This window comes from Gastrolobium bilobum, unplaced genomic scaffold (genome assembly GCF_033153095.1).
Source record: "Gastrolobium bilobum isolate Gb01-03AN ecotype WA unplaced genomic scaffold, APGP_CSIRO_Gbil_v1 utg37804, whole genome shotgun sequence".
Taxonomy (NCBI): domain Eukaryota; kingdom Viridiplantae; phylum Streptophyta; class Magnoliopsida; order Fabales; family Fabaceae; genus Gastrolobium; species Gastrolobium bilobum.
In genome coordinates this window covers 205,033-232,181 of record NW_026896549.1, presented here as the reverse complement: position 1 = coordinate 232,181, position 27,149 = coordinate 205,033, and the positions used below count along the sequence as shown (strand labels likewise).

At 34.1% G+C, this 27,149-nt stretch overlaps 1 protein-coding gene across 1 annotated transcript; it reads left to right on the top strand.

Annotated features, from left to right (window-relative positions):
* The first annotated feature begins 258 nt into the window (after window positions 1-258).
* LOC133300477 (glucan endo-1,3-beta-glucosidase) lies at window positions 259-3,119 on the top strand. Its single transcript, XM_061500033.1, has 2 exons — window positions 259-1,419; window positions 2,935-3,119. The coding sequence occupies exons 1-2, from the start codon at window positions 367-369 to the stop codon at window positions 3,115-3,117; spliced, it is 1,236 nt and encodes a 411-aa protein (XP_061356017.1). The 5' UTR covers window positions 259-366; the 3' UTR covers window positions 3,118-3,119.
* Window positions 3,120-27,149: the final 24,030 nt, after the last annotated feature.

Genomic DNA, 27,149 nt, shown 5'->3' with positions numbered 1-27,149 from the left:
TATATTATAAGATTATATTTATCTTTATCATTATAATTTTATAATTCAAAATGATATCATTCTAAATTCATTGAACATAACTTTATCTTTCAATTTCAATGACTAGAGAAATATTTTTACCACGTAAAAAGGAAATGACAATTTCAAATATAAAATAACGTTTTATGATATGATACCTACAAAATCTAAGACATAGAACCTCAAACTGAAAGCAAAATGTAGGAATGATGTTGAGTTTGAACCTGAAGACGGGCCCCACTGAATGTCATCGTGTGATAGTTGATCCAATGAAGTATGAACAGTTGAACACCCCACTTCCTCTTAACTTTCGAACCCCACTAACTCTATCTCTCTCTCTCTAAAACCATGGCAAAACCATTTCATTTCCTTCTGCTTCTCTTATCTTGCCACCTCTTCCTCCGTCGCTCCTTCGCTGCCACCGCCAACAAAATCGGCGTCAACTACGGAACCGTCGCCGACAACCTCCCGCCGCCGTCCAGGGTGGCGGCCTTTCTGAAATCCCAAACCACCATCGACCGCGTCAAGATCTTCGATGCCAACGCCGACATTCTCCGCGCCTTCGCCGACACAGGCATCGCCGTCACCGTCACCGTCGGTAACGACGACATCCCTTCCCTCTCCAAGCTACCCGCAGCACAGTCGTGGGTCTCCAACAACATCCTCCCATTTCAACCGAAAACCGCCATCAACCGCATCGCCGTCGGCAACGAAATCCTCGCGACCTCCGATAAAACCCTCATAGCCAAAATGCTACCCGCCATGAAAGCTCTTCACGAAGCTCTAAACCTCGCGAACCTCACTCACATTCAAGTCTCAACACCTCACTCTCTTGGTATATTATCAGCGTCGTATCCACCGAGTTCTGGAAGTTTCCGACGCGGCTACGACCGCGCCATCTTCGCTCCGATTCTTGATTTCCATCGCCAGACCAAGTCCCCTTTCATGGTGAACCCGTACCCGTTCTTCGGGTTCTCGCCGAACAAACCCGAGAGTCTGAACTACGCGCTGTTCAAGCCAAACGGCGGCGTTTTTGACGAAGCAACGGGGATGAACTACACCAACTTGTTTGATGCTCAGATGGACGCGGTTTACTCAGCGATGAAGAAGGTTGGTTACGAGGATGTTGAGTTAGTTGTGGCGGAAACGGGTTGGCCCTCTGCGGGTGACCCGAACCAACCGGGTGTGAGCTTGGATAATGCGGTGTCGTATAATGGGAACTTGATAAAGCATGTTAACTCTGGGAAAGGTACCCCTCTGATGCCTAACAGGACCTTTCAAACTTACATCTTCGCATTGTTCAACGAGAACCTCAAGCCCACCACTTCGGAGCGTAATTACGGGTTGTTCAAACCCGATCTCAACCCGGTTTACGACGTCGGCGTTTTGAACCCCCAACAGGTATTACTACTTACGCTTGATTTTATTTTATTTTGAAAAAAATTGTGTCATTTTATACTACGCAACTTGTGTCATTTCATAGATAAAAATAAAATATGAATCACATTTTTTTTTCAGTCGATCTATCTGTGTTTATGAAATAAATTATGTTATTTGAAATTACACAATTTTTTTTTTATTTTTTTTTATTGGTTACTCAAAAACATATTGATGCCGGCGTTTCTGAATTGCCAGCTTTTAATTCAATGCTTAGCTTCTGTTTTTGACTTTTACTTGACCAAGCAGGACAACGCATGTTTTTTCTTGGTCACAAACGGTTGGTGAATTTGCATTTGTTGTTGTATTTATTGTCCTGGAAAATAGAAGTATAGCGTTACCCCTATGATTTTCCTTTATTTGTTTGGTATCACGTATAAGGCATGATAATATAAGTTTATACTATACGTTATGACATTTTCAGTTATTTGGTGTGACCATCATATAGTATAAGCGTATACAACATAATAGTTTAATACAATAATGTATAACTTAATCCGGCCTAAGAGTGAGTGATAAGACCTGATAAGAGATTGGTGTATTAACATCGTTGAATAATGTAATTTTCAAAAATTAATATATTATTTTAATATTAATCTATTAAAATAAAAATTAATTTTTCAATATATTAATTTTTAAAATATTAAATATTTTTATTTTTATAAAAATTAATATCATATGATATTTTTTGAAGAATTATATAAATTCTTTATTAAAGGATATTTTTATTAAATATATTTATTTTTATCATATATAGTGTTATACGGTGCATTACCAAATACTAGATGATATTACCTTATACAATATATTATTTTATACAATACTGTATCAAACGCTGGATAGTATTAAAATTCAATCAGGTCTTATACAATCAGGTCTTATCCTATACTATGCACCAAACATGCCCTAAATGTAGTCTCACGAATCGGTTTCAATAGGTTAAATTTGTGGTGAGTTGGCATTTAGTGAAATTTTTTAATAATAATTAAAATCTCCTGCTTTTTGTGACATTGTGATATAGTATTGGGTAATTAGGGTCATTCGATTAATGTTATGGTAATGGGATGTTGTATAATGGTGATAATAACCAAAATAACACATTATTGGAATCAAATTATTCAAATACCAATGTTTAGAAAAAAATTTTGTCAAAATGTATCTTTCAGGACCTGTTACTGTTATCACTCCAAGCAGATTCAGATTGTCATGCCTTGCCTGTAGAAAAACTTGCTGTCGTCCAATGTGTTTCTAAATTCTAATAGCGGGTTCTTGTTCAACCTACGTGTGGCAAAATAATAACTCAATTACTTAAAAAGATATTGTCCGTTTATCTGTGTAAAATAAATACCCGATATTAGAAATAACAACGTGACAATTTTAACAATTTTTTTCTATAACAATATTTAAATAATTTATTTTTTAAAATGTGTTATTTTAATCTTTCTGCCTTGTATAATGTTGTGTACTGTTGAAGTGCAGGCACCGGATACCACGTCTGGGCCCACGGCACTAGCACCGTCTGGGCCCACAGCATTAGCACCGTCAGGGCAAAACATCAGAAAACCCGAGAGAGGTGGTTCACTCAAACGTGCCATTTCCTACACTGGATCATATGCCTTCTTATTTATTTTTCAACTTCTGATATGTCTCTTTTTTTCCTAATTTTTAATGCTTATGTTCCTATTAATATATTATGGATGTGCATTTATAAAGTGATAACCAGTGGGATTGGGTACATAACTCAACGCTGGATTATTGGCAAAATAGGAACGCAGTATAAACTAACGCATATCATTATTTGTTAGATTGATTAGCGTCACAGTCTAAAAATAAATTTAGATAATTTTATTATATCATAAAAAATCGAGTTATTTTACGTTCTGAAAAATTGTTTGAAATGACAAAGCTTCCGAGATTGAATTAAAGGAGGTAACGTAAGAAGACCAACTATAAAATTCTACTTAAAAATTCATACCTGAAATCTTGAAAAGTTGGAAAAGGGCGACATCTTTTGAGTTCCGTGGTATTAGACTATCAGTGATAGCGTGGCGGGGTTGAATTTGCTTGATTCCAAATTTGGGGCAAATCGTTAAAAGGAGGTTCGCCTTTTTCAAGCTTATTAGTAAGAAGGGGAAAAGTTGGGGAGAAAAATTAAGAAAAGGAAATGGTTCTAAGGAACATCGTGTAAATTTTTATTATTTTTATTATTATTAGTTTTTGATATACATCATTACTTTATTGTTATTCTATGTTTACACTGGTGTTTGAATTGAGGTCCAAAATTGTAATGCACCAACTACTTTTAACATGTTACACTAAAGAATTCTCAAATAAACTGAAAGATGTGTGTACATCAAGACAAGGCTAGATTTCATTAAATGAACATCTACACAAGTTAAGTACAAGGTGGTTTAAGCACCAAAACACTTGTACAAAATAAACCTTTACAAGGTTTCATAGGTATAAGTTAATTATAACTTCATGTTCAGTAAAATTGTACAATCCAAAAAATGATTTAAGCAACTAAAAGACTTCAAAATAGTGGCACACAGGATTAGGCATTTCTCGGCTCGCTGTTTTTATCATATTTTCTTGAAATGAAATTCCAATTGGGTGAGATGTGAATCCCAATAAATTATAAAATGCTAATCATGCTCATACAAATACAAATAAAAAATCAGCTAGTCGTCTATAGCTACTATATGGTCCTAAAGACCCCAAAAACTCTATTATATATGCCTATGGGTGTAAATGGGTCAGGCCAAGTCAGACTTTAGCATAAATAGGCTAAGCTCGTATAGAATATTTTAAGCCTGACCCAGCCTCTTAGCTTGCCACAAGCTAAGATATTGGCATGCGCCTGTACTGTTTTTAAAACCGCAAAGCTTGGTCTGGCCTCTGGCCTGCCAAGAAACATATTGCTAGGGATGTGCATGGGTCGAACCGAATCGATTTTTTTGAAAAATTGAACCGAATTGGTTTAAATGGTTCGGTTCAAAACTGGTTCGGTTCAGAAGTGGTTCGGTTCGGTGGGAAACGGTTCGGTTCGGAACCGGTTCGGGTCGACCCTCTTTTGAAAAGAAAAAAATTAAAAAATAAAGTTATAAAAATCAATTTGGTTTGGTTTGAAAACGGTTCGGTTCGGTTCAAAATGGTTCGGCTCTTAAACTGGTTCTAAAAATCGGTTCGGTTCTTAAACCGATTCGGTTCATGAACTGGTTCTTTAAAAACCGGTTATTTTAAGGGGCGGTTCGGTTCGGTTCATGGTTCGGTTCAGTTTTTTGGTTATTTTGCACACCCCTACATATTGCAGATATTCTATATTTAGATCTTTTCATACTTTTTGCAATAGTGCAAATTATTAAAATTTATCATAGATAGTGAATTTTAATTGAAACCAATAACGATGGTCTAAAAATACTCAAAATAAAATGTTGGAGTTAGGTGATCAAAGATTCAGAGTACAACCACAAAAATTGAAATGGAAGCTGATGAACAATAGCGCAGCTGTCAATGATGAGCGTGGTTACTGGTTGTGTTGGGGGGACCAAACATAATAACCTCCAAAAAAGGGAAATCAGATTTGTGCTCTAGAGAGCTCCATACCAAATCTGTGCTCTAGAGAGCACCAAACCACAAAATGACCGGTAAGTATGAGCTACTACACACCACGAACACTCCCCTAAAATTTGAGCTTATTCCGATGAAGTATCACTGCACCGCACCAGAGCCTCTTCCCTTATTCTTCTCCTCTGCGCGACGCTTCTGTCTTAGTCTCTCTTTTTTCTTTCTTCCTTACTTATTTTGTTCTCTATCTCTCACCCTCCTTTTCTTTCATTTTTTCTTTTGCTTTTTCAAATTTCAAAACCACGGGTCCCACGACTTTAATAAAAGTCACGGATTCAATAGGTTGGAGATGGGCAACAACAACGCAACTTATGTGGACCAAAAGTAGCAAAAAGGAAGAAAAGATCGGCAATCCCTAAACTCTATTATATAAAATAAATTTTATTATAAAAATTGTTTAAAAATATAGGCCATCATGGGCCAGGCTTTACAAAATAGGCCTTCGGCCTGATTTTAAAAGAGGTTTTATAATTAGCCCAAGGCTGTTTTTTTGTTAAGTGGGCCGGGCCAGGCTAAACCAAAGATAGGCTGGGCCAGAGGCCCCTGACGGGTAGCCTAGCCCATTTACACCCCTATATGTGCCTTTCACCTATTGACATGTAGGTGTATATTGAGTTCAAACACAATGAGGTGTTCCTCACAAATTGTCAAACATGGCACCAAATACTATATCATACTATAAGAATCTCAAAATTAACATTGTGTATCCTGATAATAGCAAGTATCCATGAAAACAAAATAGGTGCAGTCATATAACAAGTAATATATGTGTGTTCAAATGCTCTCACTGGGTTGCTCACTGGAGCGAGCTGCTTCAGTGAGGAAGATCGGAGAGAAAATTATCAAGGGACTACTCGCTAAGTCGATGTAAAAACCCCACTTATTCCTAATTTTATCATATACTCTTATGCCTATGCATGTATGCGATCCTAAAGAAAATTTCAAAGTAAATGCATGAATCATTATATCTACATATAAAATTGCATGAACAGAATTTTAATTTAACATCAATTTCTTTCTTCTAAGGACAATCTAGGAACAATTAGAGGATTTGCATGTGTCAGTTAAGGAATGCTTTTGAATTTTACCATAGAGTAGACAAAGGAGTTCTATAATTTACCTGTTGAAGATCAATCACATCACAACCTTGGACTTCTTGATTCTCTATTTTTAGTTCTCCTTTGTAAATTGGCAGCAACTAGGTTCTATGTTGACCTTGTCCTTCCTTCTATAGTTGTCAAACTTGAAACCCTGAACAATCACTTCACACGCAAGTACAAGGATGAGTGAGGTAGGATTCTGCCTAGTTTGAAGAATGTAAGGAATGGGAAGCTAGAAGGCTGGTTGTGTGACTATTTAGTGAAGGGAGGAAGGTGACTGCGTGTGTATGAATTTGAAACAATAGGGAAGAAGATTGGTTTTTGTTTTTCCAACCAAAGAGAATAAAAAGCTATGAAGCATAAGAGAATGAGTGATACTGGGAAAGTGGAAGAGGTGTGTGGGTTTAATGCCTTTGTTTACTTGTTTTATATTGTTATATGAGTTTGATGTCTCTCATGTTGTAGGAGATAAAATTATCTTCAATACACATAAAAGTGTATGGGGCCATATATATATATATATATATATATATTTGAAAACTAATGGAATATAAAGATTACAACACACTACAAAAACGTGAGCTAGTAATGCCCATCACATCCCTACTTAACAAAAGATTGCATTCTTGAGGAGCGTTACTGCACACATGCAAATTCAAATCACAAAAGGAATAACAACAGTTTTCAGCTGACCAGCTACTATATTGTTCTCCCGTAAGTTTGGCTTATCTTTGTCACCCAATGACCTCTAAGTCTCTCCCTAATTCTGTTCACCAGAGAAGTTAGAGGGTGCTTTTTATCACAACCATTGTCTATGAGCATAATAACAACTTGGGAGTCACCTTATATCCGTAGCTTTCTAATACCCAAGGTCCTAGCAATCTCTATGCCATTAAGGAAACCCTATAATTCAGCTCCTGTTGATGACCACATCTCCAGATTTTTACAGAACCCCATAATCTAATTACCGAAAGAATCCCGAATAACTCCACTACAACTTGATCTTCTACCTTCGTCACAACTTGATCCATCTACGTTGACCCACCCATCCTCCGAAAAAATTCAGCATATAAGTCTCTCAATTTTATCTCTTATTTGCAACTCTTGCACGCCTAGAATCCTTTGCGCTTTGAGGACTTGAGAAATATAATCTTTGGCCCTTTTATGGTTGACTGTTGGTGAATGGGCTTATTCTCGAAAAAAAGCCTATTCCTAGTTTTCCATATGAACCAACAAATTGTACCAAACAATAAATTTCACTCATAATGCTGAATTTTCTCCTTACAATCATGGTTATGTTTTAGCCAAGTAGCTAAAGGTGCATGGAAAAAACTAGGCCAGCAACTCTCCACTCCCAACGTAATCCAAAGGTCCCTGCTCCAACTGCAATCCCTTAGAGCATGAATTACATCCTCATTTTCCTCATTGCTTTTGGGACATATACCAGTATCTGATAGGTGTCTTTGGTCTCTTTTCCAATGGTATGTAAATGATTGTTGAGAGCCATCCATAGAAACGTTTGGGACCTCTCCAAGTCCAAACTGTATTGGAGTCTATGTCCTCTATGTCCTCCACTCCCTCCCTGAGTAACTCATAAGCTGACTTTATAGTAAACTTTCCATCGTTCGTATGATTCCAAATAACAGTATCAGTCCCTTGATTATGGCAAGGAGGCATAATATTAGCCATCGCAGAACAAGTTTCTTGGTTTACAATTCGTTGCAGAATACTCCACTTTCATTTTTCCATCTGAATTTACCAAATTCTTCACCTTCTATTCTCAGATCTCATAAGATAAACTCACATTTTCTATCAGCTGCACCTTGCCAATTCGAGGCAGCCAATTATCGTTGTAGAAACTATTTTGAAGACCATTCCCTAACTGCACCCTTGAGCCTTGAACAACTTTAGGCCAAACTTTCATGATGTCTCTCCAAAGATTTGAGGCTTGTCTAGTATATCTAAGATCTGGTATTAGCTCCTCTCCCACTTTGTATTTATTACAAAGAACTTAGACCCAAATACTATCCCTTTGAGTGAGCATCCCATGCCCAACCTTCATAATAAAAGCTTGGTTAGTTTCCTTAATTCTCCCCAAACCCCCCCTCTACGTTTTGATTGACACAATTTATCCTAGGCCACTAGATGCATCTTCTTCTTCTCAGCCGTCCCCATAAAAAATCCCTAGACCTCTTCTCGATGTTCCTGCATGTGCTGACTGACAGATAACAAGTTTGCATTGTATACGAGGGAGTTGCAGCAAACACATATTGGATAAGAGTTGCTCTCCCCGTAAGTAACAGAAATTCTTTTCCAGCTACTCAGTCTCTTATCTAATCTTTGGAGAACATAGTTGAAGATAAAAGAATTTGTTCTATCTATCATCAAACGTATCCTAAGGTATTTGCCTAAATCAGTTGCAATGGAGAAATTCAACGTTTAAGCTATCTCCAAGGCTCTATTGTGGTTAACATTATTAGATAAATAAATCCTTGTTTTCTCCTTGCTCACTCTTTGGCCCAAAGAGTCACAAAAGCATCTCAACACAACACTTATAATCTGAGCCTGATTGAGAGAAGCTTCAGCGAAAAGCAACAAATCATCCGCAAAGAATAAAAGAGTGATGTGAGGTCTATTCCTTCCTAGAATAACTAGTTTCTATTTCTTCTTCTTGGTTGTTTCAAGAATAAGATGAAGCAACATTTCTATACAAAGAACAAAGAGATAAGGTGACAAGGGATCACCTTGTCTCATACCTCTGCTTGGCTTAAACTCTTCCGTCTTATTACCATCCCAAAGCACACTTATCGTTGCTGAAGAGATTCCTTCCACGATCAAAGCTATTTAATTCTGATTTAGACCAGTCTCCTCAAGCGTTTGTCTAAGGCAACCCCAATCAACCATATCAAAAGCTTTCTCCAAATATACTTTCAAATCCATCCATCCTACTTTACCTTTCTTAAATTTCATACAACGCATAATCTCTTTAGCTATGATTATGTTTTCACTACTATGCCTTCCCTTGCTAAATCTAGACTGATTTGGCATAATTAAGTAGGTAAGGTAAGGCTTCAACTTGTTAGCAACGATTTTATTGATGGCCTTAAAAACCACATTACAAAAGCTAATCGGCTGAAGCTTTTTAATAAAATCTAGTCTATCTTCTTTGGGTATCAGACATATCAGAGACTGATTTATATGCCTAATATTCTTTGGATCATAAGCCCATATTTTCTTTTTCTTTCTATTATCTTCACCTGGCCCCTATACATTTTTATATGTGTGTAGCAGATAATTTTATCGCTTACAAGACAAGAAATATCAAAACCTTGTTTATATATATATGTGGGAAAATCACTTCTCTTGCAAAAGGAGAAGTGTGTTCTCCAGCCAATGACCCTTTGATTTGTGTGCAAGAGTTTTTTATAAGAGTGGGCCCCACAAAACTTGTGTTAGGAAGCTTTGTTCTTCTCTAGCAATAATATTGCCTTTCTACGCTGTTCTTGATCTTCGATGAATATGCATCAAGAGAAGTAGATTCCTTTGAGTAATAAATTGTTTGAAAACCTTTAAATGATATTCAATATTAAGTTTATATTTTACACAAATAAATACGGATTTTATGAAAAAAGGAGTCGAGTTGAAATATTCTCTAGCTTAAAATGAAATGTTGTAAACATTCATGCACAAGATGAAAAATTAAAGAAGATAATTGAATGGATGATCATACTATGGGTTGTGTGAATAGAAATCGAACTACAATAGACAACCAAATTTTATTTTCAAAAGCATTCTTATGTCAAATTGTAAAACCTAAAAAGTGGACAGTATACGGGATCTGATATCTTCGGAGAGGACTATTATTAAGATCAGGATTCAGGGCTATCATAATTGCCAATACAATCAGTTTGCAGCCACATTTTTCTACGGATTTTAGTCCCCGAATTCTTGAAGTCTTGTGCCTGCCTAAAAAACTAGCAAAATGGTATTAAAGGGGTGTTTGGTAGAAGAATTTTATTTTGTTGCCTAAGAAAGTGGAGATAGGATTCCAAGGAGATCATGTTTGGTAGGGGTTTGAAAAAAATTTGCCCAAGAAACTTATTTACATGTGAATGTATTTTGTGTGTAAAATTGAAGTAAGAATACCATATGAAATTACCACCCAGAGGGTGGTATTCTAATTTTTCCAACAAAAATTTGCCCACAATTTTTTCGGTAATATTTCGGCCGACCAAATAATTTTTTTTTTAAAACTTTTCCATAAAATTCACTTTTCCACAATATTCCCATTAAATGTAATTCCTAGTTATCCAAAAGCAACACTATAGCACACCTGCCATAGTTCATATTCATGATCATTGCTCACACTTGGTTAATACTTTTTAAATAAGTAAAGGTATAAATACACTCTAACACCCATATACTTTAATATGAACTTGTATTAATGTCTAGCAAAACAAAAAACTTACATAGTGTTCTCTTATCTAATAAAAGGCATAAAGGCATTCACAATAGAGTATGCCTCACTATATTTGTACACATTCATAAAAGATATAAAGTTGATTCCATGTTGTGTAAACGAGAAAGAATAGGAAATTTACAATTATCCACAACAAGAACATATAAAATAAACCCATCTTAAAACTTCAAAATCCATGAGTTTCTAATGATGAACCTATCACTTTACAAAACCCAAAATCGTAGCAAAAATATTTAATGCACATAACCCAATTCAAGGGTGATTACTATCTAATGAAGACCTTCCGCGTGTTAGGATAACTTCTTCACTCCCTTCATCCTATAAAAAACCAACTTATATTGTACCGTTTTAGCATGCTTAAAAGAATGAGGCACTTAAACTTCACTCATAAACCAATAATATGGAGTTCAACATTAAAAATAAGCAATGAAATCATTACCTGCGTGTCTTGATGTGAGTTATTTCAACAATTTCGAATATGAAAAATCTTAAATCTAAAAAAAAAAAACGATGTCAAAGTCAATATACAAGAATAAACATGATGAGAAATTGAAGTTAAGTGAGTTACCTACAAGGTTTTGAAGCAGAGCGAGATGTTGTAGTGGCTGAGAGGAGAATGAGTGTTAGGGTCTCAATAAAGGGGTGGATAGCAAGCTAGAGTTCACAACAAGAAAGAAAGCTGATACAAACTTCCAAATCAGAGAAAGACATTTCAACGAAGTTGCGGCTGAAAAGAGATTTAGTGCTAGGGTTTCAAAAGAAGGAGCGGACAATTCATAACAATTTTTTGAAAAATGCAATTTTTTTAAAAAAGGAGTAGAGAGTTCACAAATTTTTTTTTAAAAACATAAATATTTATTTTGAAAATCTATAAAAAAAAATTAGAGATTAATAATATCCATAAAGTAAATAGAAATTAAAAAGATATTATATATATAAAGCAATATAAAATAGAAAAATATAATAATAAATTGTGAAGGCTTAAAACCTGCAAAAAATTACATTATTTAGTAGAGGTTTTTTTGACCTACACTAAATAACCTTCACTAATTATCTATATTTTTTATAGTGAACAAACTTTATGAAGAGATTTGATAAAGAGGAAGAAAATAACCAGGTAATAAACTTGCTAAACAGGGAAAAATCAAGCTTCACATTTTTACGTAAGAAAGTCCAACTCTAAATTTGACTTTTTTTTATAAATGAGTTAAGCTTAAGAGCATAATCTTTTTTATAAGTTATGCCTGAGTTTTTTTTTCAATGGTAAAAGGCTCTAATTTTAAGCTTGAGTTTAAATGCTTCGAGTTGGTTTAATTTGTTTATATACCTAGTATTTGATGCCTTAGTGAAATTATAAGATAAATTAGGCATTTTGGCTTATAGCGAGAAGGGCTTGGAGGAATACATTTAGTGAGACCACATTCCTAGCTATGAGATACTTGAGTGGACGATTCCCCTCTTTGAAGATGATTTCACCTTTTTTTTTTTCTTTTTCAGAATAACACTAGGAATCAAATACTACACACATCTAACAAACACACACCCCACACCACTTGGCTAATCCTAGTGATTCCGATAATTTCTTGGCTTTGTGAAATGTTTTATGTTACGGTAAAATATTTTTAAAATGGGATAAGATCAACTTATACTGATGTAAGAATAATCAGTCTTACACCAAATTTTGATTGTTGATTTTCGTACATCTAACAGTTAAGATTTGGTGTAAGACTGATTATTTTTACACCGATGTAAGAATAATTTGTCCCTTCTAAAATATTTATGCTTTTCTTTCAAGAATAATTTCTCTGTCACATTCATATAAAAGTGAGTGAGTTTTATTAGAATTTTCTTTTTTTTCTCTTCACAATAGAACTCATTCACTTTATGTGAGTGAGGCTGTAGTGAAACCAGAAATGTTAAACCCTTTACATTGTTACTAGTATTTATAAAAAAATATCAATTTTTTTACTTTGTTACTTGTTTTTAATATTTATTCAGGAAATGATGCAAGCAGCTATTATTTTCACTATTTTCTGTTTAAATATTTCAAAAAAAAAAAACAGTGTGAACAATGTAATATTTTATAATTATTAATAAGAATAAAAATGAAATAAAAAACATTTTAACAAACCAGACACATCCTTAGGAATCCAATTGAGCGGTCTAGACGAGATACTTTCATCCAACATACAGTGGATCTGAAAACTAGGTCTCGGGCCTAGTGGATCCATATGGTCCAGTGTTGCCACAGCCTTTTGCTTGTTGGATTTATAAAATCCAAAGAATATGTATATTCAGATATTCCTAATCTTTCCTTTAATTAAAAACTATAACTAGCTTACCAAAAAAAAGAAAAGTATAAATAATTTTTCCAAACATTGAATTAAAGTTAAAGTAAGATTTTAAATTTGATTATTACTTTGGTTTTAAAAGGATTTATTTAATTTTTCAATATTTTTAATTTTGGAAACTATTTGAGAAGGAATGTAATTATTTTATACGAGCGTAAGTTATACTTCGAATTTTATCCTTTAATTCCATTTTTATCAAACGATTTTAAATTTTATAGTAATATAAATTATTGGATACAAGTGAATTAATAATCAATAATAATTTTAAAATTCCATATTCTTTCACAAATATAAAAACAATGTCTCATTTGAGAATTATCGCATTTGTAACTTTTACAATTTAACATATAGAGTATGTTTGGATAAGCTGTTTTTTTTTTTTTAAAAAAAAAATGCTTCTCACTATAAATTAATGTTTGGATGCTTGCTTTAAAAAAAAGAGAGAAAGAAATTACGAAAAAAGTGAAAAACTCTTCTTTTTTAAGTTAAAAAATTTAATTTCTAAAAATAGTAGAAGTTAAAAGCCAATTTTTTTTTTTCAAAATGTAAATAGCTTTAGCTTTACAAAAACTAATTCTAAAATAAGGAAGACATATAATATCTTTTTATTTTCAAAAGCTGATCTAAACCGGGCCATAATCTGTGATTTCACGATAATAGAAAGGCAGAGTAACCAAGAAAATAAAAAATAAAAAAATAAAATGATGCAAAAATTAAACCTCCAAAAAAAAAAAAAAAAGAAACCAAAATTATAAAGTACTACAATTTTTAACCATAAAATGATGCAAGTTTTTTTTAATAAGAAATACATATTGTTCACAGATTTGTAGAAATACAGTACCTTAATTTGCACTAACACATAATAATATACAGGCCAGACATATAAATTTTTAATTTTATATTTTAATTAGATTCCGATTCTGTGCTTTTAATCAAATTTTATTTTCATTCCAACACAATAATAATCTATAAAAGAAATTAATTGAATCCCTATCGTCAATTAGAGTCATAATATGATCAGTAATATAACATCTAATAATTGGCCTACATCAATGGTTAATTGGATATTCACCTTCCCACAATATCTTTGGGAATCTTGGGCGAAGGTGGGAAGAAAACTCCAAAGAAAGAAAACACAAAAGGAAAAGGTGTGAGATGCTGACAAATGACAATCTGACAATGTGATATACAGAAGGAGTTCCTCATAGTATTAATTAGATGAAATATCATGATCCATTTCCATTTGCAGCATCGTATCTAATTAGACAACGTTATAACGCTGGCTGGTACTTAATTTAATGTCACTGACTCACTGTACATTATGGAATATGGATACTAATCATCAAAAGTTTTAACATAGAAAAGTGAAATTATAAAAAATATAAATAAATTATCCTTGCTTGAAACCTTTTTTTCTGCAATTCCAAACTATTGTTTCCATTTTCCATTGCTATCGACTAAGGGGAAAAAATAAAGAAAAAAAAAATTCCTTAAAAAATATAGTCTATTTTTTCCCTCGAGACAACTAGCAATGTTCCAAGGGTCCAACGTTTATATAAACAAGTGTACCCAAAAAATATTTTTGATAATTTTTTGTAAGTAATTCAGAAAAATCACAATACACTTTTTATGAATAGTTTGAAATACTGCATTTTTAAGGCCAGCTACACAAACTTTTCAGACTTATGCATAGTAAGCTGGAATTTTTGGGGTACGTATGATTAAAAAACTAGTTACATGGGCTCATACGATGAATGGCCCAAATCATTCAAAGCAGTCTAATTTGCAAATTGGCCCAATTCATTCATACTTTTAGTAATTATTTTTATTTCATTATTAAGCAAACCTTTCGGGAATTCTGCAATAGTTGTTACTTCTGAAATGTAATAAAACAAACCAAATGTTATTTTATAATCCCATATAAGAATTAAGAAGTATACATCAAAAAAATAATTTAAATATATGCTCCATTAATATCACTATCAGAAGTCAATCTCCAATACGCAAGGCCGGTATCCCCTTCAATCAAAGGGGAATTCCACATTCAAGCGTTACCCTCCATAAGTTTATGTTCAACAAAAACATTGGGAAAGAAAATATGAAGAATTTTATGCATACATTAACTTATATTATCTTTATTTTTGACAAATATGAATGCAAAAATTAAAATGATTTTGATAAAGTCAATATGCTTTGTTCACGTAGGCTGCCTCACGAGTCATGTCAGGCCAAGAAGAAAAAACTGAAAAGAGTTGTCTCTGGACAGGTGATAGCAGCAAAATACTTGAATTATGTGATCATGTAGAGTTGTGATTAACAAATAATTACATACAAAAAGAAAAAAAAAATAACATCAATTCAGGCGGCATTTTATAAGGCACATTGGATTACGATTAAGAGATAATTAATTATTAGTCATTGTCTACGCTGTCAATGTTTCACCTAACGTAGGTTTTGATCCCAACGCTATCTTTATTCCTTGAATCTAAATTTAGAATGAACATGTTATATAGATGAGAACCACAATAATATAAACACAACTTGTGAGACGGGTCAGGATCATTAAATGGTCTAAATCAGATTATAATGACGGGCGCAGTTGTTGAAAACGACACAATTGCATGCCAATACATGTCTTGCTCCTAATGGAACTGTTTTATTTAGTTTTTATTTTCATGAAATGACATGTTCGTTTGCAATAATGTGGTTTTTACATAAATTTATGTTTTCAGATGGAAATTAGCGTTACGCAAACATGCCATAATAACTAATCAATTGCTTGCTGAAAGGTGTTTGAAGGAGTAAAGTTGACTGCCATAATTTGAACAGATTAAAATTATCAAATCCATCTTTTTCCGGTCTTCAAATTTTTCGGTTTGATTTGTACCCGATTTGTCATCAGTAGGTATCTTTAACAACTAAGCTATTTAAACATTATCATGAGAAGTTTTAATATAAGAAATAAGGAATTGGGTTTCCTTTCTCCATAATAAAGAAACAAAGGATCAAGACAAAATTTCAACTAAATTTATTTTTACGGACAAGCAAGTGACACATAAAAGCCTATTATTTGATCTCGCAACAGAAGACAAAAAATTTACAATACCCATTTCCTCAACGAAAAGTTGCATTGCATCATATATGTAAGTATCATATTTTGATTGGATATTTTTTTTTCCTTATCTTATTTTAATAGAAATTGGAGAAAATAAAAAGAGGGGAAGAAAAGAGATTTATCCTAGCACTTGCAAATCCTGCACAAAAATAAAATAAAAATAAAACTAGCCTATTGTTAATAGAGATTTTCCAAGTACTTGAGATCGTTTGTATTAGCTTTTTAAGAAAGTCCTTTTTATTACTTTTTTATTTTAAAAGTACTTTTTATAAAAGTTACAGTTATTTAAATTTTTAAAAAAATATTTGATTTTAAAAAAAAAAATATTTGACTTTTGACTTATGTTTTTTTTAAAAGCTAAAATTTTTAGCTTCCGAAAAAAGTAGATTTTTGATTTTTTTTTATGACTTTTACTTTTTTTTTAAAAGCAGGCATCTAAACAGACTATTTTCGAGAATTACTTTTTTTTCTTAAAAAAAATAGATTTTGAAAAAGAAAAAAAAAAGCCTATCCAAACAGACTCTAAATCCGGCAATGTTCTCCTCCTCTACTACTGTATAACGAGCTCACCCCATGCGTTGAGGGAGGAGAAAAAAATCTAACACTTGGGCTTAATATTAAATATTAAGCCTGTATTATTACAGCAAATTTTTTTTAAGAGGAATTGGGGTGTGCAATGTGGCATTATTTAAAAATGAAAAAAACTATCTATTTTCAAAACCATTTTTTTTAAAGGCTATATATATATATGTATAACCATGTTATTTTATATAATAATTTATAATTTTGATTGTATGATTTGTGTCATCTTCTTTTTATGTTTTGAGAATATATTGGAGGAGAAATTTTTTCTCTCATGCCAAAATTAATTTTTCATAATTTAACATTTTTAAATAATTATTTTTAAATTTTAAAAATAAAATAAATATTAAAAAATTCAATAATAAACACTTGATATAATTAGACCTTTGAACCCAATTTCAATTTTTGTAAGTGGAAAATTATATTTATAATCTCTTTTCGCTTACAATCACTTATAATCAAATCTTAACCGTTGATTTTCGTTAATCTAACTGTTATAATTTATTAATAATTAATTAATAAGTCTGATCTAATAAATTATAACTATTAAATTGACGAAAATCAACAATTAAGATTTGATAATAAAATATTATAAACGAAAAGTGATTCTCTCGTTACAACATATAAAATTATTGTACGTGACGGATGATATCATGCGTAGAATTCGCTACTCCTGTTATAAATATTTATATTATACCTGGCCTTTTTTATATAGTAAATAACAATTATTATAAGAACATTAGCAAAAATGAAATGTGTAGATTACGAAATTCCTTCCTTTTTATAATCTTTAATCAGCTTAAATACTTTCACTGTCAGCATGAAAGAATGTAATCTAGAACGATTCCGTGTATATGCATAGCCCAATGACAATCAAATTAATATTAAATGGTTGCATCCCTGCACTATTATAACTAACGACAACTGAAAGTATCTTTATATAAGACATGACCCTTTGCACTTTCCCATATGTAAAAAGAAAATGTGTTGCATGCACATGATAATTAAGTACCTCCTACTTTCATTATTTTATGAAACTTATTAATGTTAATCTTCTGGCGCATGCATACCAATATGCCATGTGGTTGCTCTGGACACGTTAACGACACACTGATTAAATAATGAATTAATTAGGCTATATAAAAAATGAAACCTTATTATAAATTAAACAAAGAAATGATGGACTTTTTTAAATTTTACCTTAGCCCATGTGATTAGTCTAAGAAAGAGACATATAATAATAGTTATATTGAGCCAAGCCAACTCTTGGAAAAATCAGGGTGGTGCATTCCACTTGGGTTAAACAAACAAAACGTATATTTAATCATATCAACATAGTCACTAAAGACAAACAAGTACTCTACCATGAATTGAAAAATTGATTCAAACTCATCAGAAAGGAGACAAAGAAAACAATCATCCATCTATGTCACTTCCAGAGATTGATGTTGAGATTGGTCCACACACCCTCTTCCTTGTGGGGTCAAGTATATTAGTTTCAGTAATTTACGTGACTGTTGACAACACTAAGAATTAATGTTATTTCTTTTAAAATTATTTATAATACGCACAAATTCCTCGCTATCGTGCTCATCCGGGCTGCCTCCAAAAGAGAAATTCCAGGAAAGTGACGCACCCCAATCTCCATCAGTTGGGTTTTCATTAATTTCCCATATTGCGTTGGCCAACTTAATTGTGGTTTTACTTGAATTTGCTCTTTTGTCGATGGCAACTGCTAAAGATATATCATTTTGTCTTTGCCATTTCAACCCTATATGTGTAATACAATACATGGGTTTTCACATTTATAGATATCATTATCATTGTATATTTTTTCCTTATACCCCTAAAGATTCATAAAACGTTTATATTTATTCATTTATTTATTGCGGCTATTTTGAAATTGTAGCTATGCGTACGCGTCAAGGACCAACATTATTCATTAATTGTCCTTGAAAAGAATGGATAACAAGATGATAATTGTCAAATTATTTTTTTTCAAATGTCTAGTCATTCTTGTTCTTGTAGAGCTACTAAGTTGGAATTGAATTCCTTGAAAAATGGTTAAGAAACTTCCGGGAAAAGGAGGATTTTCATCATTGTCGATCTAGACTAATGCTTCAAGACAATTATATTTTTATTCATTTTCAAATTAGCAGGACAATCATCGGGTCATTAGACCATGATTTGAAATACTTGATATAAAATTAAAACTGAAATTCATACGCATCTTAATTAGCATAACGCTGGTAATTGGTTCAATACTTGACATATACGACAACATGGGCTGCTAGCTCTCTATATAACGAAAATAGCTACTGCTGATTTTGGGAGTTGATTATCACATGGTGGTTGTACAACCTCCGAATTAATTATGAAAGCATTTTGTGACTCTGTCGAAGGGTGATGTGTGTCTGATCCTGATATGTTATTAACAATTTTTTCTTACCTTTTTTGAAAACAGTTTGGACTTTAGCTCGGTCCTGCAGCATTAATAGTGATACATGGTGTGTCTAGACTTTAGCTTGGTCATCCTTCTAAGCATTTAATCACTAATTCAATAATTCATGTTCAACAATATATAAGAAATTTTTATAATAATTGTGGGCTTCAATCAATTGTAGTTTTTCTTGTTTTAATAAAAACGGGCTAAGTCATGATCCATATAAGGGTGCAGTATAAAGCCCAGTTAATTAGTGATCCTTTTGTTTGGACTTGGATATCTGTAAACTGATTAGTGTGGGTAACAGTGTAGGCCTAACTCATAGGCCCATGATGGGAAGGGGACTAGGGTTAATAAATTGGCTAGGTCCCCTCTGCATTCACAATGTGTTGGAAAACCGTCACTCCACAACTCGCCCCATCGACGGTTGTGATCAGGGAGTGGTGTGAATTGCAAAGGAAGATCCTAATCTTTCTATTGCAGGATCATCAGAGGAAACAAGAAGCCTTCAAGAAATCAAGAATCATGTCTTCAACAAGTAAGCCTGAATCTTTTGGTGTTCTAATTTTATATAATCATATTTTAAAATTTCTTACACGATAATCATTCAGGAACATGACAGAGGACCTTTAAAATTCATGAGTTTCACATAAACATACCTTTCTCCATTAATGCGGAAGATCTTTGATGGTGGAATCATTTTCTCTGAGCCTTAACCCTTCACTGTTCTTGTAACTTCTTTGATAGGAATTGATACACTCTCATAGGCAGACCCAGATGGACACGTTAATTTATGTCAGACACCCTTATCAGAAAACTGACCATATGACTCTTATATAACTGCACCTATCAGCAGTTAAACCTTGAATAAGGGCTTGTGACTTTGTGAGAAGCCTTAAGACGTAAAACGTAAAGAATAAGCGTTGTCCTTATGTATAAGCTTATGTGCTATGATTATTGATGATGAATTATTGTACAAAAAGATTTAGATTGTGTTGTTTGTGGGCCTTGAGCGGTGTGTGGACTCTTGGTTTGGATAGCTAGCTTATAAGGTAAATTTTTGTGTCCTCGGTTTAGCCACTGTTGGTTACACCATTTTCCCATGGGGAGTTGGTTGTATGCATGATGTGCTTTCATGTACTGTTTTCTTGAAATGCTAATGAGTTGTTAAGTGCAATTGCTTATGATATGTATGTATTGTTACACCTACAGGAGGCCAATGGGCGGTCCTGTGGGTTGGTGCAGCGAATGGCTAGTACTGTGTGGGTTTAGATGGATTCCTACACTCTCTGATAAGTAGAGTAGTTATAACACACATGACATGATTATTTGCTGCATTGCACTGTTTTAGAACTTATACTGTTAAATTGCCTTTTGAACTTATATTGCACATGTAAGTGAGCTTGGGGTGGAAGATCTTTGAGGACCCCTTGTGTAACACCCCGTATATATCCGATAATGTTATCATAATATCGTATTAAGCTGCGCTTAATTAAAAATGCGGAATTACTTTTTCTTTTCAATTATGATGCCATTAACATTACCAACTTACTTAATAATCAATTAATAAAACATCGCCCGTATGTAATTGCAATAAAACAGCTAACTGAAATACCTCAACATAGATAATATAAGTGTGGCTCTAGTCACGGAACTACAACAATGTAGACCGGACCATCTAACAGTTTATACAACTCCAAACTACAAGTACTAACAGAAAGTGTCATGGACAATCCCCATGCTCACTCAAATAAGGCAACATGCCCAACATCAGTCTCAACATCAACATATCATAAATAGCGGAAAACATAAACAGCATCCAAATCCAGTCATGCTAACATATAAGCAGAAACAACATAATCAGCTAAGCTCCGGCATCCCGCCGCCTGAGGCATCAGTACCCATACTACCTGATCCTGAAATAAGCATTCCCCAAACGTGGGGTAAGATCTCTAATCTAGAAATCTCAGTAAGTCAGTGAGTCTTCAAGGATCTTCCACCCCAAGCTCACTTACATGTGTAATATAAGTTCAAAAGCAGTTTATCATTTATCATTTCTAAAACAATGCAATGCAGCAGATAATCATGTCATGTGTGTCAATACTAATCTACTGGCCAAAGACAGTGCAGGTATACGTCTATCACCTACACACCGTGCAAGTACCACTTGCATTCACCCCGGTACACCGTCTTGTATGGCGCTACATACTCAGGCTTCCCGTCAAGATGAAACAACACATGCATATTAAAAGCCATTACATGTAAAGTTCAATCAACATATCAAATATCCAAAAGCATGTACACAACATGCATAAACCATACCCCCATGGGACATGGTGGAACCACAACATGGCTAAACCGAGGACACGAAAGCTTACCTTGCAAGCTAACTCCAAAAGCCAAGAGTCCACAGCTCAAAGCCCAAACACAGCAGATCCACAATCTGTTATAAACCAACAATACATCAACAACATGCACCACAAGCATACAATATTAAGACAACGCCTTTTCATTACGTCTTCAAGTCTTAAAGCTTCTAACAAGCCACAAGCCCTTAATCCCATGATTCTGGCTTAATTCATTAAATACAGAAGTTTCACTTCATCAATCTAGGGTCTACAAACCCCCAATAGCCTACTGTATGCACAGCACAGCTACTGTTCTGCGAAATCCCAGAATATCCGGATATCTCATTGTCCATATCCGGATATGCATATCCGGATATACAGATTCACATATCCGGATATCCCAAAACCACGTATCCGGATATCCAATATCCGGATATCAGTTCGACAGATATCCAGATATCTCACGACAGAAAGCAGTTTCTGCATTTTCGTGAAGATATCCTTCAAAGGTTCCCTTTTTACCGATTTTAAACACCTAATCATGCATTTCTAGATGTGTTAAGCCTCACTCAACAACAAGTTATCATCTTTTAACCTTAACATGCATCAAGCTACCATTTTTAAGCATTATGATTAAAGGTTGGTATACATTCCAAAGGCCAAAACAGAAGAATGGAGGTGCTCTTGGAGCTCAACACAGCCCCTCAAGTCTGACCCAAAGATGTGCACGAAAATAGCACCATAAAGGTTGGTTCCTTAGAGCAAAGTTCCCCACTTGGACCTCCAAAACCAAAGCCAAGCTTCTCACAACCAAGCCAACCAAGTCAGCCCCAAAACCCCTCACCAACAGTGGCTGAGCACTCCCCCAAGCCCACTCTCCACACTCACAAGTCACCACCCAAGTGTATACAAGAAAAAAAAGGTGAAGAAAACCAATAAAGGTCACAACTTGGCTCAAGAATGAGGGAGAAGGCCAAAGGAACAGAAACTGGTCAGCCTCCACCAACAACTCACGCTCAAAGTCTGGTATCTAGGGCTTTGTGCCCTTAAAAATGGGTATTTATAGCCCAAGCCACTTAAACACACAGTATTAACTTTAATTGCTACGCTTAGCATTTTAATCCCAAAATTTGGATTATGAAACTACATAATTTTCTAAGATTTATCATATTTTTCTTATAATTTTCTGAGCACTTTTCTGGTACGCGCTTTTCCAAGCCAGTACCGGTTTCTAGCACCAGTTCTCATTATTTGGACTTGAAACTCGTTTTACAAGTCCTACATATTATTCTAGTAATTATCATGCACTTACATTAATTTTCCGGGATACTTTTTCGGCACGCATTTATACCGACTAGCAGAACCGGTATCTGCACTTTTCTTCCGAAAAGCGACTTTCAGCATTCTTAATCACTTATTACGATTATTAAGCCTCATAAATAATTATTAGGGTCAATTATGGAATCATTTCCTAATTTTGCATAATTAATTAATTAAATACCTTAATTAACGGTGCGGGTTCTTACACCTTGTCTTACTGATATTTCTTTTTAGAGATCTCACCCCACGTTTGGGGCACCATTTCAGGTTCAGGGAATGCTGGGGTTGAGACCTCAAGCGGCAGGAGGCCGGAGCTTAGTTGATTTATATGCTGTTATGCTGATTATATTGGATGCTGGATTATATCTGCAGTTATTTTGTTGATTAGCTATGATTATGCTATTGCTGTTGAGACTTTGTTGGCTTTGTTGTCTTATTTGGTGAGTATGGGGATTGTCCATGTCGCATTGATTTGACTATGTCTTGTTTTAGATTCGAGTTGTAATAATGTATCAGGATTATGTCCGGACTACGTGTTGTAGTTCCGTGATTTTAGATACTCACTGTTATTAATATATTGAGGTATTTCAGTTAGATGTCTTCTGCAATTTACATACAGGCGATGTTTTTATGAAAATGATTAAATAATCAATTTGGCTAAGTATAATGATGTCATAATTGAATGAAAGAAAAAGATATTCCGCATTTTAATTAAGCGTGGCTTAATACGATGACATGTTAACAAACTGGATATATACGGGGTGTTACACGGTGTACCTGGCATTGTGTATTGAGCACAAATACCACGCTTTTCCAAAAATTTAGCAAATGAGCCCGGATGTTGTCCACTTTCATCATACCTTGCATAATATTCACCACCCCTATCAGACCTGATAATCTTCACCTTTCTGTCTAATTGTCTTTAAACTTCATTAATATAAATCTCCAAAGCATTTGCAGCTTGAGACTTATCATGCAGCAAATAGACATAACCATAACGTGAATACTCATCAATGAAAGTGATAAAATATTTTTCTTTATTGAAGGCATTAACATCAAACGGACCACATACATCAGTATGTATAATTTCAAGAAATTGAGTGCTTCTTGTGGCTCCTTTCTTTGTGTGTTTTGTTTGTTTTCCTTTAATACAATCCACACAAACATTTGAATCAGTAAAGTCTAAATCCGGAAGGATTTCATTATTTACCAATCTTTTCATTCTTTCTTTGGAAATGTGTCCCAAACGTTTGTGCCACAAGTAAGCGGAACATTAATCAATTAAGGTACGTTTAGTACCAACATTATGATGCAGAGTCATAAGCGTTTCAGCATAAAGATTATCAAGACATAATTTATATAATCTATCACATAAAGTACCATTACCAATCAAATGGTTGTGCTTGTACAAATTGAAACTACCACTACCAAATTTAAAAGAGTATCCAGCAACATCAAGTTTGGAAATTGAAACAAAATTCTTAGATATACTAGGTACATAAAAAGTTTCACATAAATCCAAATGAAATCCACTGTCGAGAATCAAACGGTAAGTCCCAACAGCTTCTACCGGAACTTTCACTATATTGCCCATAAGGACAAACTTTTCATTTGGCTTTGTGGTTTGGGTCATAAGGAATCCCTGCATTGTATTAGAAACATGAGTAGTACAACCAGAATCAATCCACCAAGTATTATAAGGAACTTCAGCCAGGTTTGATTCATAACATACATAAGCACTAGGCTTACCTTTCTATACGAACCAAGCCTTACGTTTCAGGCAATCCTTTTTGAAATGCCCTTCCTTTTTACAGAAATGGAACCTCATCTTTGCATTACTTTCCTTTTTGTGGATTTTAGATGAAGATGCCTCATCAACCTTAAGGGTCCTCCTCCTCCTCCTTTCTTCTCATGTTTCTTAGCTTTATTCTTTTCAGCTCCTTGATGCTTTACATAATTGATGGAATGAGCTCCCTGATTCTTAAGTCTGGTTTCCTCCTGAACTAGTATACTGTGCAATTCATGCATATTCCATTTATCTTTTAAGGTATTATAGTTCATTTGGAAAGGACCATACTCAGACGGTAATGAGTTCAATACGAACTGCACCAGGAAGTTCTCATCCACAGCCATTCCCAATGATTTCAATTTTTCCGCAATGCTTGTCATTTCAATAACATGCTCATGCATAGTACACGAACCATCAAACTTCATGGTGGTCAGTGTACTCATAAGTGTCCCAGCAAGAGACTTATCAGCGGTTTGTGAGCGTTCTTCCACAAGTTTCATCATTTCGATGACACTTTCAGTTTGTGGAAGAGCTGACTTAATGTTGCTTGCAATGCTCATTTTCATGTACACCAGACTTAATCTGTTGGATCTTTCCCAGTTCTTAAAATGGTTCATTTCATCCTTAGTGCTTTCAGGAGTAATAGCACCAGGTTCCTCTTCTCTAAGAGCCAAATCCATATCCATTACCCAAGGTAAAAATTGATTTGCTCTTTCCATTCAGAGAAGTTTAGCCCATTAAAAACTGCAAAAGTTGTGAACATGGAATGTGTGGCAACAGGTACTGCGAGAAATAACGTTTAATGAGTCATACATGTCACATACTAACATATTTCACATATTCAAATATTCTAACTTCAATGCATATCAATGTTCACCTTTGGGGATCCATTTACATACAACATTAACTATAATGATGCTATATAAATTTCACATAATTTGGCAATGATGCATACCCTTATCATAAATATTTGTCATCTTTAGATGTCCAAACGCAAGGAAATATGCCAACAATACCAACATCCATGTTCATTTTATAAAACAAGTAATCATCCTTTGGATTGATCCCTAACCGTTCTATAATAATGAACTTCAATATACCACAACATGAATAATTATATCATACTATTTATAGCATCACAGTCATGGTAATTGAAATAAAATTCATAAAATTTGAAATTAAAACAACTCTTCAAGATTTGGCCCCTTTGGTGTCTAACAAATCTACCATAATTAATTCCAAAACTTTGTCCAACTTTCATGTATATCAATGTCCTTTTCACGTTTTCCCAATAATTCATAAAATGGAATAAACATATGACAATGACACACTTTCCTAGCACAAAGACCAGAGAATTGGCGTGGGTTAGCGCCAATCCGGCGCGGTGGTCCATTTGAGTTTCCCGTAAAGCGGCGCGGGTTTGCGCCATCACGGCGTGGTTCGGCGCCAGTGATCCAGTACTTTGTCCAGAAATTTGGCGCGGGTTTGCGCCCTCACTGCGCGAGTTAGCGCTGGTGCTTCCGTAGAAAATCCAGTAATTTGGCGCGGACTTGCGCCATATTGGAGCGATCCAACGCCGTTTTCTAGAAAATGAAAACCGTTCAGAAACCGTAAATACAATCATTCATAGAAGGAGATAATATGGAAACATACAGTACTCAATCATCATGTTTTCATAAGGTGTAGTACTTGAACATTATTTAACAGCACAACATGGATTTTGTTCCCATTCCTTTCCCATAAGAATTTTCAATTATAGAATCCAGAGGAATCAACAGTCATGGTGATCAAGAATTTTTCAGAAAACCCATCTTTTCATGAATTAAATATTCATTCATAATTGTTTATGGAAAAACACAAATTCTTAAACACATGCTCTGATACCACATGTAAGCATTTAATCAGTAATTCAATAATTCATGTTCAACAATAATCATTCAAGAACATGACAGAGGACCTTTAGAATTCATGAGTTTCACATAAACATACCTTTCTCCATTAATGCGGAAGATCTTTGATGGTGGAATCCTTTTCTCTGAGCCTTAACCCTTCACATTCTTGTATCTTCTTTGATAGGGATTGATACACTCTCATAGGCAGACCCAGATGGACACGTTAATTTATGTCAGACACCCTTATCAGAAAACTGACCATATGACTCTTATATAACTGCACTTATCAACCGTTAAACCTTGAACAACTTCCCTTAATAGCCAAATTACCATAATGCCCTTTTATTATTTAAACCAACTGACACATAATATTACACATGAGACAAATAGTTTTACAATCCTCTCATACCTGCACACATAATGCTGGCGATGTGTGGTAGAAAAAATTGGAGAAAAGGTTCTTATTATCTCTAAGCTATCTATAGATGTCACTTTTTGTTTAATAAATTTGACTACATTGATTGTATATATTGAAGATTTTATTTCTAAAATTTATTTCTTTGGTAACTCATTAATTGCATTAGAGCATCTTCATTTAAATCTTAATATGTGAGTCACTTTGCGACTAGAACTTTAGGGGGGAAACT

Excerpts from the sequence above, each read along its gene's own strand:
- LOC133300477 (XM_061500033.1), top strand. The coding sequence starts at position 367 with ATGGCAAAACCATTTCATTTCCTTCTGCTTCTCTTATCTTGCCACCTC. Across the intron at positions 1,420-2,934 it reads GCGTTTTGAACCCCCAACAG|GCACCGGATACCACGTCTGG; the intron begins GTATTACTACTT and ends GTTGAAGTGCAG.